The 13258-nt window shown below is 47.6% G+C and overlaps 1 protein-coding gene across 3 annotated transcripts in view; it reads right to left on the reverse strand.

Annotated features, from left to right (window-relative positions):
• The window catches only part of DZIP1L (DAZ interacting zinc finger protein 1 like), a 764020-nt gene that overhangs the window by 578938 nt on the left and 171824 nt on the right, over positions 1-13258 (reverse strand). For all 3 annotated transcript variants that reach the window (XM_086943917.1, XM_086943918.1, XM_086943919.1), the window contains exon 4: positions 4463-4587. In XM_086943917.1, coding sequence (XP_086800043.1) covers positions 4463-4587 — 125 coding nt within the window. The remainder of the gene's footprint in view (positions 1-4462; positions 4588-13258) is intronic.

Consider the following 13258-nt stretch of genomic DNA (forward strand, 5'->3'; position numbering starts at 1 on the left):
TCCTCACCCACAACTGGAACTGTCCCAACAACCCCAACTCCACCCCCAGAATCCCCCAACACCCCATCAGAAACTAGTGTCCAAGTCCGGTCCATGACGGACAGGCCTATGGAAAGTAAAAAAAAAGTGGACGTCCAGCCACTACGCACCCCCCCATCGCCCCGCCCCCCCCGAACCCCCAAACCTGCTTTACGGACATAGCGATGTCAATCTCCCCCCGGAGTTCATTCAGGCAGTTAACGCAACATCAGCTGGCGCAGCGTCGGTAACCGCAGCTCGAGGTGCGTCGTCTTGGTCCGCGGCCGCAGCAGGCGAGCCCGGCTGCGTTGAAGAGGCCGGCGACCTCCAGCCCGGGATCGTCTGCCAGCCATCCCTGGTGATACGGCGCTGGCGAGGAGTGAACGTTCCATCGCCCGTAGCAGTGATACCCAGTACCCCACACGTATCTTGAAGGGACCGCAGCTGATGTAGGGTCCCATTCCATCGAAAGATGAGACGGAAAGGGTGCCCCCAGGAGTACTGAGTGCCGTGCTCCCTAAGGAAATCCGTCGCTATTTTAAAGGCCTTGCGTTTTTGCAGAGTGGATGCTGCAAGGTCCTGGAAAAGCGCCACACGATGACCCCTAAAGTCCATAGATGACCGCTTCCGCGCTTCACGGAGTATCCTTTCCTTCAAGGGATAGTCCGGTAGGAAGGCCAGGATGTCCGGGGGGGGCGCCGAGGCCCTACGCTGTAAGCCGACTCTGTGCGCTCTATCAATACGGATAGGGAAGTCATCCGATTCCCCCAGCACTTCTCTGAATAGGTCCCGCAGATATGCCGCGACATCTTCCCCCTCTTCACGGGATGGAACACCCCTGACTCGGATGTTATTCCGCCGGGATCGGTTTTCAAGGTCCTCGGTATGGGACTGAAGATCGAGATTCTCGTCTCGAAGCCGTATGACCTCTTGCTGCAATTGTGTAATCTCCTCGTCCCTGGCATGGCCAGCGCCCTCCACCGTAGCCGCTCTCTCCCCCAGGCCTTCCACCTCACGTCGAATCTCCCGGACCTCACCCGCTACCTCCTGTTTAAGGGTCTGGAAGTCGTCCCGCAGGGTGCCAAAAAGGGACTCAAGGAAAGATCTCGTGACTGGGGGCTCCCCTCCACTCGCTCCCTGGGAGCCGCCCGGAAGGCTCGGAGACGGTTGCCCCCTATCCTGCCTCGCGGCGTTCCGGCCCAGCATGTCCGGCAGGGTGCGGTCTCCTTTCTTGGACCCCTTGTTGTTCGCCATCGAGGCTACTGGGGCGTCTTCTGGAATGTTCAGTGCAGAGCCACTAATGGAGCCTCCGGTAGGCCGCAACAGCCACGTGCTCACTGCCAAACTCCGTGTAGGCCTCAGTCCGCCCCTCCTGGAGGCCGCATCAAGCAATGGGGCGACCACGATCCGGTCCACCCGGGGACCGGCATCCCACCCGGGTCCCCCTGCTCACCGGCAGAGTCACAGATTCCTTTGCCGACGGCCGCTACAAACGGGCCGAGAAAGTCCCCTCAAAGAGTACTGCTTGGGGCGTAGTGCAAATGCGTCACAGCAGTATCTCCAAGTTTGTACTGGGAATGATACCCCCAACACCTTCCACCCCAGTCTCTCAAAGGCGATGAAGCAGTGGCAGCCGATGAGGTTGTCGGGGGCGGGGTACAGAAATCCGGTCACTGCCAAATCTCCCCAGCAGTGTACCTCCGGGATACTCGGAGAGGTAGGCCGCAATTTCCGGCGCCACGTGTAGGATCCTCCTGGGTCACAGCATTGAGACTCCAGTCTTTCTTTCAGTAATCGCAAGCGTGGTAATGCAGATCCGCACCCAGAGGGCACCTCCGCTGGGCCGCTGGGCAAATGTAACACCACTCGGTACCCGGCACCTCCGTCGCCCGGGGGACTAGGCCAAAGCCACGGCCTTGCGTAACATCAAGCCCCGTGGCGTCTCCGTTCGACGCTCCGCCTCCGGACACCAAGCTGCTCTGCTCCTCGGAGTTTGCCTCAGATTAGGATGCCGCAATGATGGTCAGGGTCCGACGAGAGGCAGCGGCGGTTCCTCCCCAATCACCAGTCCGGGCGGGCACCTAGACTAGCCCGCGGCTCCACCTCCGCTCTGAACCAAAGGCCCTCTCGGCACCCAGCCGGGGCTTCGGGACCGTTCCGCATCCGATGCCGGCAATTTCCGCCTTCGCAGCCTTCACACCGATGTCCAGCGCCTTTATCTCGCCAAATGCACAGGTCCGGGGGGGAGACCAGTGCTAGATTAGGAGGTTAAGGGCTCGGGTCCGGCGGAGCTCACAGCGAGTGCGACCGCTCAGCCCGCCATCTTGGCCACGCCCCCAATAGATATATTTTAAAGTGGTCTCAAATATGATGATGGATGAAAAGAAGATACAGCTAAATAAAGTAGTTGCCTGGAAGTTAGTTCGGAGAATGCCGCTTTTAATCCCATGTTTCCTGGTATCACCTTGTACAATTTTGCCGTAACATGGGTTATCTCTCTCTCTCTCTCCCAATTTATATCATACTTTAATATCTATTAGAATCAAGACATCTTTCTAGAACAAATGTAATAGTTTATTTAATGTAAGGCAGGGTAGTCTATTTTGAATGTTAACATCACCTGATTTCCCTGATTTAACAAAGAAACGTATTTTAGGGGAAGCTCATCACCTTCAGTGAAGGCAATTACACACATTTACATAAAAATGGTCTGGGAGAACCCATGGAGATCATGTGACACAAATAATGGCCACAGTTTAGCTATTAGCAGACTTTCACACACAACCACACTATGCAGGCTATATGAATTTTAGAATGTTGCAAAAGTGCTTCGCTAGGAACAGAATGGTGGCGATTTTTCAAATTGTCCGCTCTCACAACAGACTGATTGAAAAAACATTACCATCACATCTCTCACAAACCATTATCAGCTAAATGACCATGGCGATGGGTAGCAAATCTTCTCCTGCAGAAGGGGGGGGGGGGGGGGGGGGGGGGGTTTAAGGGTGTGGTAAGACCATGAACAGCAGAGGCCACATGAAGGCTGGTCTTGTTTGTGGACCTAGAGCTAAGCCAGGCATCAGCTTTGAGCCTTCTGTGGATCTTTTGGTGATTTTATTGCACAAAATGCCATGATATTGAAAGTAATTTCTCAGATAGCCATAAACTATGGCACAGTAAATATTGATTTCATCATCAGAATGACAGCCCCAAAACCACTCTGCAGAGCTATAAATTGTTACGGCTACTAGGATTATGCGGCATGAAAAAACAAATTATACGGCTTTCATATTTAAATTAGGTAGTAAAACATGCTAATTATAAAAGGTGTACCAGAATATATTGATACTGCAGCTGACGATACGTTTAGCCCCTCAATCATAGTGTCCACAAGGTATTAGAGGCATGTGCCAGTAGCCTCCGAGATCTGCTGCAGTTGGGTCTCACTGAAAATCCAGAGACACAAATTGAAGGAGAATGGAGCAGCACTATGTATGTAGTCACATTAGGCAATATGATCTTTTCAAATTTCTTTATTCTTCTTTAGGTTAAAATAACACGACAAAAGCCAACGCGTTTCGTTCCTTTTATAGGAACTTCATCAGGGCAGGAAATTCCTGTGTAAACCATGTCCCACTTTAACCTCATAGATGCTTGTAAACATCCCTCCCCAGTGCTGCGCTGTCCATTGGAACTAGTGCTGAATGGACGTCCAATGGTCGTGCGCAGCACTGGGGAGGTAGTGCTGCCGTCGGCCAGCGCCCCGACGCAGCACTTAAGGGGTTAAATATCAAGGCAATAGTCAGCCCAACGATGCAGACAGTGTAGGATCTGATTCTGGCTAGAGCGTGTAAGTGACCCTAAAGTGTCAGCACAATATTCCGACCGAAATTGATTCACTGAGGTAGCTCCCTCAAAGGTATCTGACGGGATTCTACATGATTAAAAGATCAAAAGGGTCTGGCCAGACAAATTTGTAACTGTGGTAAAGTGTCCACATGCACAGGGTAAATATGGTTATTGACAAGTAGCATCCGACAGCTGTCTTCTGAAACAGAAGTAGTTCTTACAAAACTAGCAGCAGTGCTAAGTAGCTGCCAGCGAAACAACAGGAAGAATGAAGTTATAGGATACTTCAGTCGATACAATCAAAGATGCCTCGCATTTTGGCGGCCATGCATAAGCCCGAGCCAGCCGTGAAAAGGAGCCGCCTTTATTTTTACTGCCACTAAGAAGAGTCGGTTACACTGCATAATTAATGGTTTAATAAATACAAATGTAAATGTATATAGCAATGATGAGAAAAGGTTTTAAAACAATCTGAAAGAGTTGAACAGGAAAGGAGAAAATGGTACCTTCACAACAGAAGAACAAGTCTGCAATCTTCAAAAGGCCTTCATAAAGACGATTGGTTCACTGGACTACAGCCCCTACAAACACATACCTGAGTCCTACGACGTTGCTCTGCTGCTTTCTCCTCCTCTAAAAGTGCCTGGGATTGTTTCAGTTTAAGATTCAGATCCTCTATGCACTCTTCCAACTGAGCCACCTGCTTCTTCTTATGCTTTTCTGGCAATAAAATAAAATACAGGGAAGTTAGCATGGGCGCTTTATGCTTTAAAAACCTGTTCCTATTTGATCACACATATGCTATGCTAACTTAGGTATCACCTCTTTCTCAGCATGTGTAATTAAGGTGAAAAATTAGAGTAAGTGCGTAGGTTACAGAGAGAAGCACAAGTTACTTACCTTCGGTAACAATATATCTGTAAGAAACATTAGTAGTGATAGATTCCTTACCTTAGATTTACCCCCAGGCGTCAGACTGGATCCCGAAAGCTTTTTCGTCAGCAGTACCCCTGCGCGTCGGTAGGCGTCGTTGTGTGGCTCCGCGTGTGTCGTTGGCACCGGAATGACGCTGCTGGAGTTACTTAGATGCGCCCACGCGCGCTGATGTCAGTTCTGTACACGACTTTCTGCACCAGGAACGCAGAGCCATGCAAGAAACTGACCACTGGTGCCATGAAACTAGGGCCCTGAAAGGGGTGCCCTTAACTCTAGAAATCAGTTCGCAGAACAGGGAGGATGGGTGGGGCGGTAAGGAATCTATCACTACTAATGTTTCTTACAGATATATCGTTACCGAAGGTAAGTAACTTGTGCATCTGAAAGAAACACGTTGTGATAGATTCCTTACCTTAGAATAGATGCCCCAGCAATACCAACCCGGGTGATGGGTCTGCGAACCAAGATCACACCAGAAAGTCCTGGAGAACAGAACGGCCAAAGAAGCAGTCTCTCCGGACTTGGCTGTTCAGACAGTAATGCTTAGTAAACGTGTGCAGTGAGGCCAAAGTAGCTGCCTGACAGATGTCATGCAAGGGAACACTCCGTACCGAAGCAGTAGTGGCTGCCGTCGCCCTGGTAGAATGGGCACACAGCCCCACCGGAGTTTTTTTTTTAGCCAAAGTATAACAAGCCTTAATGCACAGAACGACCCACCGAGAGATGGTCCGCTTGTGCACCGCCCGACCTTTCTTGGTGCCCATGTAGCCAACAAAGAGCTGATCATCCACCCGGAACCGTTGCGGCGGTTCAGATAGAAAGAGCACACGTTTTGTGTCCAAACGGTGGAGTCGTTCTTCCTCTTTAGAAGATGCGGAAAGAAGGTGGGCAAAGTGATGTTCTGCCCGATGTGAAAGGCAGTGACAGCCTTTGGCAGAAAAGAAGGAGAAGTCCTTAGAACAACTTTGTCCAGATGGACAGAGAGAAAAGGAGGTTTAGAAGAAAGGGCTTGGAGCTCACTCACTTTTCTGGCAGAGGTGATGGCCACAAGGAATGCAGTTTTCAATAAATGAAGACGAAGAGGACAGTTGTTAAGTGGCTCAAAGGGAGCACACATCGAATATGTTAGAACCTGGTTCAAGTCCCACTGAGGCATTATGAAGGGATTATGAAGTGAATAGGAGGGAAAATGAGGGATAAAATCGATTTCCTACGTTTATCTTAGTCTTTTGTGTTAGCATGATGTATCTATATTCACATGTATATTATAATGTAGACTAATTAGTTATGTTAATGCAGGAACTCCTTTTCACGTTTACATTATATTTCTCTGTACGCAAACGGAGAACCAAACCGACTCCATGTTGCAAGTACATGTATTAGACTCGAACAGTGGTCACGTGCCACCCTCCAGCAGTCCAGCAGGCCCTGTTAGTTGAGGTATACAGACAGCTAAATTCATACTATCCTCTCTTGTTCTGGAACCCAAGGTCGCATCTAGTTTCAGAGGTGATAAGCGCATTCCTGGAGGCGCCCTACCCGTGGCTCCTAGGCACCGAGACGAAAGGGAGTCACCCCTCCTGACCCTCCCCAATAACAGCAGAAGACTTCTAAATGAGCTTTGTGTGCCATATATGGGCTTTCCTTTAAGCCACTGTGCCTACCAGTACATTTCCATGAATGGTGATCTCGTGCTACGCAATGAAGGTATATATGCCATGTATTGAGTGTGGATCGGATGTCTTCTCCACGCACTGATTGGGTGACGTCGGAGGGGCTCCTCTATAGAGTATTGGTTGTCTAATAAACAATTGACTTTTCTTCACTGCCAACTGATTGATTATTTGGTAAGACGATAAGTGGGGGCTATTGGTAGGTATAGCTCCATGGATTATTTTTCGTAGTACGACAGTTGGCGACTCTGGTGGGACTCTGCGTTTGGGGTCGTCCTCCCGTAACACGGGGTAAGAAAGGACAAATAAAGGGGTACTCTGGTCGAGGGGGTGGCTGACTAACTATTCTGACTGAACTCCGCTCTCACGATCAGAGAGCCCCAGCTGCTAGTGACCCCTCGCCAGAGTCCTACAGGGGTAACACAGGAGCTGACCGTGTTAGTCTTCAGGAGTGGGCAGTGGAGAACACGCAATCATACCTGTGTGCACCAGGTGAGTGTATTGATTTGGTGTCTTTGGATTTCGCTGTTGAGAGGTGTTTTGGAAACAGTTAACTGTATTTGGCTGGTGGTCGGTGTACCACAGAGAACTTTCGAGGTCTGACGGGGTGGCATTGAGGCTGCATGGGCAGATGCTCCACAGACTTGTTTGGTGAATAAGGGAGGTTTCGATCAGACGCCTTGGTGTGGCACGTGTGGTGCGCACCCGGCCGGACTGCCCTCGGAAAGGCATGTGGAAGTAACTGGGTAGCCTTGGGGACATATCTGGAGCGATGCTAAGGCAGCAGGCTTAGCCAGAATAGTCCCAAGGTGAACCTGGGAGGACTACAGGATGGTCTGTAGGCCGGTCTGTGGTTAATTCCTGTCTGATGGCCTCTTGGTAGTCTCTGGACTGCCTGTTTCTGGTACCTGTTGGTCTGGTGGTTGGAAATCTACGAGTTCTCCATGAATGGGAGTTGACAGGCTCCATTCTTTGGTTGTTTGGTTCTGAAAAGACATGTCAATGTAAAATATTGTATGTTTTGTTTGTCCTTTTTTATGTAACAGACCTTGTTTGAGGATAGATTGAGCATGAGTGAACATGGCCATGTTTTTAGAGCTTGTAAGAGGGTGCATTGTTGATAAACAAAATGTTGTGCTTTAGTAAAATATGTTTTGGATGTTGTTGCCGCCGTAAGAACGGACGATCGGATGAAAGCCGGCCTGCTCCGCCAGAGGGGAGCCCAAGTTTTGATATGTTTGTAAAACATGGCATTACGCCTATTTTGTTTAATGATTTATGGCACAAATTCACAAAGGATAACGTGGAATTACAATGGTCCTTAACTGGATCATTTTATCCGCAAAAGATACAATATTTACAGGATCGATTGTTCGCCAAAAGAAGCCGACAGGCAATGTTCGATTTTTTAAAGCTGTGGCAAAAGGAAGCGAACCGCCGTCGTATATGGGAAGAGAAGTTACTCAAAGTGAAAAATGGTCAGACCATAACTCAGAAGGCGGTGGCATATGGCAGGGAACAAACTGAGAAAAACGTTGAATGTATAGATAGGCAGTTTAGGTTACAGGCGGATAAAAGTTACGCAGCTCGAACTGAGCCGGAAGATGAAATTGAGGACCTATTGGATGTGCGTCCCCACCTCCTTACGCCCTGCAACGAGTGTACCCTGCAATACCACTTGTAATGGCCCCCGTCTCATCCGCCCTACAAGCCACGGCCCCTGTCGTCACTGCGGCCTCTACGCCTATGGGGTCAACTCTCACTCCAGCACAAGCCACGGCTACATTATTGACCATTATGTCCTCTGTAACCTTAGCTTCACAGGCCTCGGCCTGGCCTTCCCTGTTGGCCACGTTGACTCCTGCGAGGATGGATTCCGGGACGTTGGGCGCCCGGCGACTGTATACCCGCAATACGGTGGGCTTGAGGGAGAAACAGATGGTAATAGATCAAGAATCCCAATGGGTGCGGAACGCCATCTATACGATTACCGATATATGGGGGACCATGTAGGATTATGAACCAGTCATGCAGCAATATGCTTTAGAAACTTTGGCCAATCGTTTAATTTCCCTATGGGAGCAATGTTTCGAAGACGGGAGGGCCCCACAGGTCCTAAATGACATTGTGGACCGGGCACACAAATTTGAATTAGGACTAGAAGATGTCTATGGAAATCTAGTGACCATAATGAAGTATCGGTAAAGGTTATTCACTAAATGCCCGAGTTGGGATACTCAACATTGTAGTGTAGTTCCTATATTCCCAATAGGCTCTGCGCATTGGAATAACATAAACAGCAGTGTAGACGTAGGACTGAGGTCATCTAGGTCTCTACTGACTATGTTAGACTTAATTAGTTTTGCCAGCTAGCTCAGAGGTCACTAGAAACTTTCTCAAGTGAATAGGGAGGGGTTAAGTTCCCTGATTTAGACAAGAAGGGATTACCTTCTGACAACCATATAACATGACAACTTTGCTCCCCCAGAATAAGGAGTAGATCTCCAGAGTCGTGTGAAAACAATAGATAGCTATTTCACTCAGTCAATTGTGCATGCTTAATTTCACCAGAGTGCAGAGAAATAGAGAGACAGGTGTTTTCAATAAAAGGTGTTATTTTATTGAGCAGTATTCTTTCTCATGCAAGAGAAATGAATTGCCACAATTGCAATACTTATCATGAAGTAAAGTGCGTACAGTAAAAGGAGTATTATGAAATAATACTGTAAAAGCATTGATATGGTTTCTTAGCCATATGATTCTTTAAAACGGATAGAATATTTACATACATAAAAACATTGACTAACGAACTCAACTGGTGCTTCTAAGATACACCTACCCCGGTGTACCTGACCTAAGCCTAATACGTGGGAAGGAGAAAGTAAGTTGCAGTTTTAAGTTAAGTTGGGTTTTTGCCAAGAATCTGAATCAAGAATTCTCTCTAAGGTTTGAATCAGCTCCGTACCTTGGTTATAGAATGAAGGAGGTCTTGTATCTCGTTTCTCAGGACTCGATCTCCCAATAACCCGCAAGGATGACTGGAAACACCAGAGCTGGATTTCTCAGCGTGAGAAAAGGCAGCTTCTTTCCCGGTATGTCAAAGGGGAGGGACGGCTTCCTTCGGCTCTCGCATCAGCTGGGCTTCGGATAAGTAGATAGCCGCTCTGCTCCACACCACCATGTGTTGCTTAAGGCAAGTGTTGGTATATTTATACCTGGAAGGTGCCGTGTTTGACGTAAGGTTGGACATAAGACGTCAATAAAAGATGTCACTAAGAACTGACTGTTACTTTAGTGCTCGCAGGAGTTCTTTGACAAATCAAAACAAAGACATAGGGAATTCCCAGGTTGCTGGAGGTTTGGTGTGTCGAAAGAACTCGTTGTGCTCTCTAGGAATCTAAGGAAGTAGCCTTGCCGTATTTGGGCTGTGTGGGCTATGACTAAATATGGGTAAGATTCTTATGCCTTCATAAGGACATGATTTATCATAACCACATAAGGGCATGAATCAGGAATATTTAATTAGGGTCCTAGATACATTCACAACAACATCCCATGCGGAAAGTGCATTGGATCTATCACCCTGAAATCCTTGAGGTCAGAAACAATGGTAATCAAATTATTCAAGCTCGTTTTGAAGCTCGATTCCAAGAGCAATGGGTCTATACCCCTTGGAAAAGAAGTGAGGTTCTCTCCCTGAAATCCCAGTTGCCTGGCCCTCGGAAAAAATCCAACTGCTTATTATAAGGAACTCACTGAGGCCTCTTCGTCGGCTGTGATGACCTTAGCTGATATTGAATTGTTTTTCGGGTTACTGGTCCCTGTCGACGTATGGCGACAGGTGCATGATCATCCTCACGTTAACGAGTTGGGAGGAACTTGGGATCAAATTAAAGACTGGGACAAGGATCGGAAACCCGGAGATAAACCAAGACCGGAAATTCTAGCTTTACCGGGTCAGATTATCACATATATGCATTCTTTAATTCCACCCCGGAAGGTGGATTGGGATAAGGTAACTGCCTGTAAACAGAAGAAGGATGAGAGTGTGTCGGATTTTTTTACTCGGTTTGATGGAGTGTTTATTGATATTAGTGGGCAAGATTTGTCAGTGGAAGGTGGGGTAAGATTATTCGTTAATCGGTTTGTGACTAATCTGTTGCCCGAAATATCTGCCCGGCTTCAGGCAGCTGAAAACACTTGGACCACCTCTACTCCTTCTGTTATTTTGAGTATGGCCCAATATTATGAACATAGGGAAAACGAGAGTAAAGATAAGTCTGACAAAAAGACGAAGGACCTTAAGACTGGAGTGTTGTTACAGAAAGTAGCCAGAGGACGGGATAGAGACTCAGTACGGAGAGGATTTGTTCCACGCGGGGTGGGAGTAGGACAAGGAGGAGGTCCAGCTGTCACTTTGCGAGCAAACCAGTGCGCTTACTATAAACAGGAAGGGCATTGGCGAGCTCAGTGTCCTTTCCTCTTAGCACAAAACTGAGCTGTGAGAGGCAGAGGGAGAGGACGAGGAGGAGTTGATCGTAGTGACATGAGAAGAGAAGAAGCAAAACGAGGTGAGGCAGGAGGAAATTGTTTTGATAAGACAAAAGGGAGGCAGTATTATAATGAAGATTGTGGAACTGAAGGGCCAGATGGGAATTACTATGCGTAGGACAGCCACGGACAGAGCAGGGGCCGAGTGGCAGTACCCGTCGATCAGAGAGGGCCTTATGTTAAAGGACAATTAATGGGAACTGTTGAGGATTTCCTAGTAGACACGGGTGCAATGAATAGTTCGATTGCTCGTTCACTGGTCCAAGGGGCTGCTCTGTCCGGGCAAAATAATATTTCAGTCGGGTTTTCTGTAATCCCGGTAGTAAGCCCCATTTCTAAGCCTCTCCCGCTTACCAGAGGTCCAGTCACGGTGGATTCCCCATTTTTATTGACGGCACATTGTGGGGGAAATTTATTGGGATTGGACATGCTGAAAAAGTTGCATGCAAAGATTTATTGTTCTCCTGATGGAGTGTATTTAACTATTCAATCGCTTTTTCTGCACACTTGGCAGAGTTTTGCGAAAAATGAGTCCCTTCCTCCAGAGTTGGCTGTCATTCCATCTACATTGTGGGCGACTGGTGATACGGATGTTGGCCTCATAAATATTCCGCCAGTCTCTATCACTTTAAAACTAAATGCTCGTCTGCCCCGTATTCCGCAGTACAAGATCTCACCGGCTGGTGAGAAGGCATTGTTGTCGATCATACAGGATTTAATCGACAAAGGTGTAGTGAAAGAAATGGTTTTTAATATTTGTAATAGCCCTATATTACCAATTTTGAAAAAGGCCCCTACAGGAAGTGGCCCTGATTATGCTGATACCTATCGATTTGTAATTGACCTGCGCAAAATTAATAAAGTAGTAGAACCTCAATACCCTGTGGTTTCAGATATTACGACGATTCTTACTATGATTCCTCCAACAGATAAGTTTTTCTCCGTTATAGACCTGAAAAATGCTTTCTTTAGCATTCCAATACACCCTGATAGCCGTCATATTTTCGGCATCTTGTTATCTGAGCGCAGCTTTAGGTTTTGTCGGCTCCTCAGGGCTATACGGAGAGTCCTAGTATTTATAGTCAAGCTTTGAAAGTACTTTTAGACGAATTGACTTTGCCCCCAGGGAACTTCCTCCTCCAATATGTGGACGATTTATTAGTGGCGTCGAACACGGAGGAAGGTTGTAAGGAAGCCACAGTTAAATTATTGTCGCATTTAGCAGTCACGGTAATAAAGTGTCTCTTTTGAAATTTCAATATTGTCGACAGGAGGTGACCTATCTCGGTCATCTAATGTCGAAAGAGGGGAGGAAACTAACTCCTTAACGTGTGTCTACTATTTTTAACATGCCTGTTCCTCGTACTCAACGTGATGCTCGTGCATTTCTGGGCATAACCTCTTACTGTCGCCAGTGGATTCCTAACTTTTCCCTTCTTACTAAACCTCTTTTGTATCTAACCACTAAGGATGTGCATGAACCTTTACCTTGGACTGATGAGTGTCAAAAGGCTTTCGATTCTTTGAAAACTGCTCTCTGTTCGGCTCCTGTCTTAGGGACCCCTGACTACCGAAAGCCTTTTGTGCTTTATGTACACGAGGTGGACGGTTGTTCGCTTTCTGTGTTAACACAAGAATTTGGTGGTAAGCAAAGGCCTTGTGCTTATTTTTCGGCAGTATTGGATTATGTTGCCAGAGCACTTCCTAGCTGTTTGAGGGCTACTGCCGTAGTGGCCATCCGGCAGTCGGAAGGACTCGTTTTAAATTCTGACCTCACAGTGATGGTACAGCAAGCTGTGGACACACTCTTGAATAAAACTAAGACTCAGCACTTTACAAGTGCACGTCTTACTGGATAAACGACGGGACGGGAGGACGTCACAGACACGCCCCTATCTGACCCCCAAGGGGAGTTGTATGTGGATGGCTCCTGTTTCAAGTTATCAGATGGCACAAAGACAGCTGCTTATGCAATCACTACTCTTCGCACCGTAGTCGAGGCTTCTCGGGTTCTCTCATTCTGCGCAAGCAGCTGAGTTAATAGCACTGTTGCGAGCCTGTGAGTTTAGTGAGTGATTGGAGGTAAACATTTATACTGATAGCCAATACGCCTTTGGCGTGGCTCATAGTTTCAGAAAAATGTGGGCAGAAAGGGGGTTTCTCACCTCACATGGCCAGCGAATACAACATGGTCCTTTGATCTTAAGGTTGTTAACTGCCTTGACACTGCC

Source organism: Lissotriton vulgaris, chromosome 11 (genome assembly GCF_964263255.1).
Source record: "Lissotriton vulgaris chromosome 11, aLisVul1.2, whole genome shotgun sequence".
Taxonomy (NCBI): Eukaryota; Metazoa; Chordata; class Amphibia; order Caudata; family Salamandridae; genus Lissotriton; species Lissotriton vulgaris.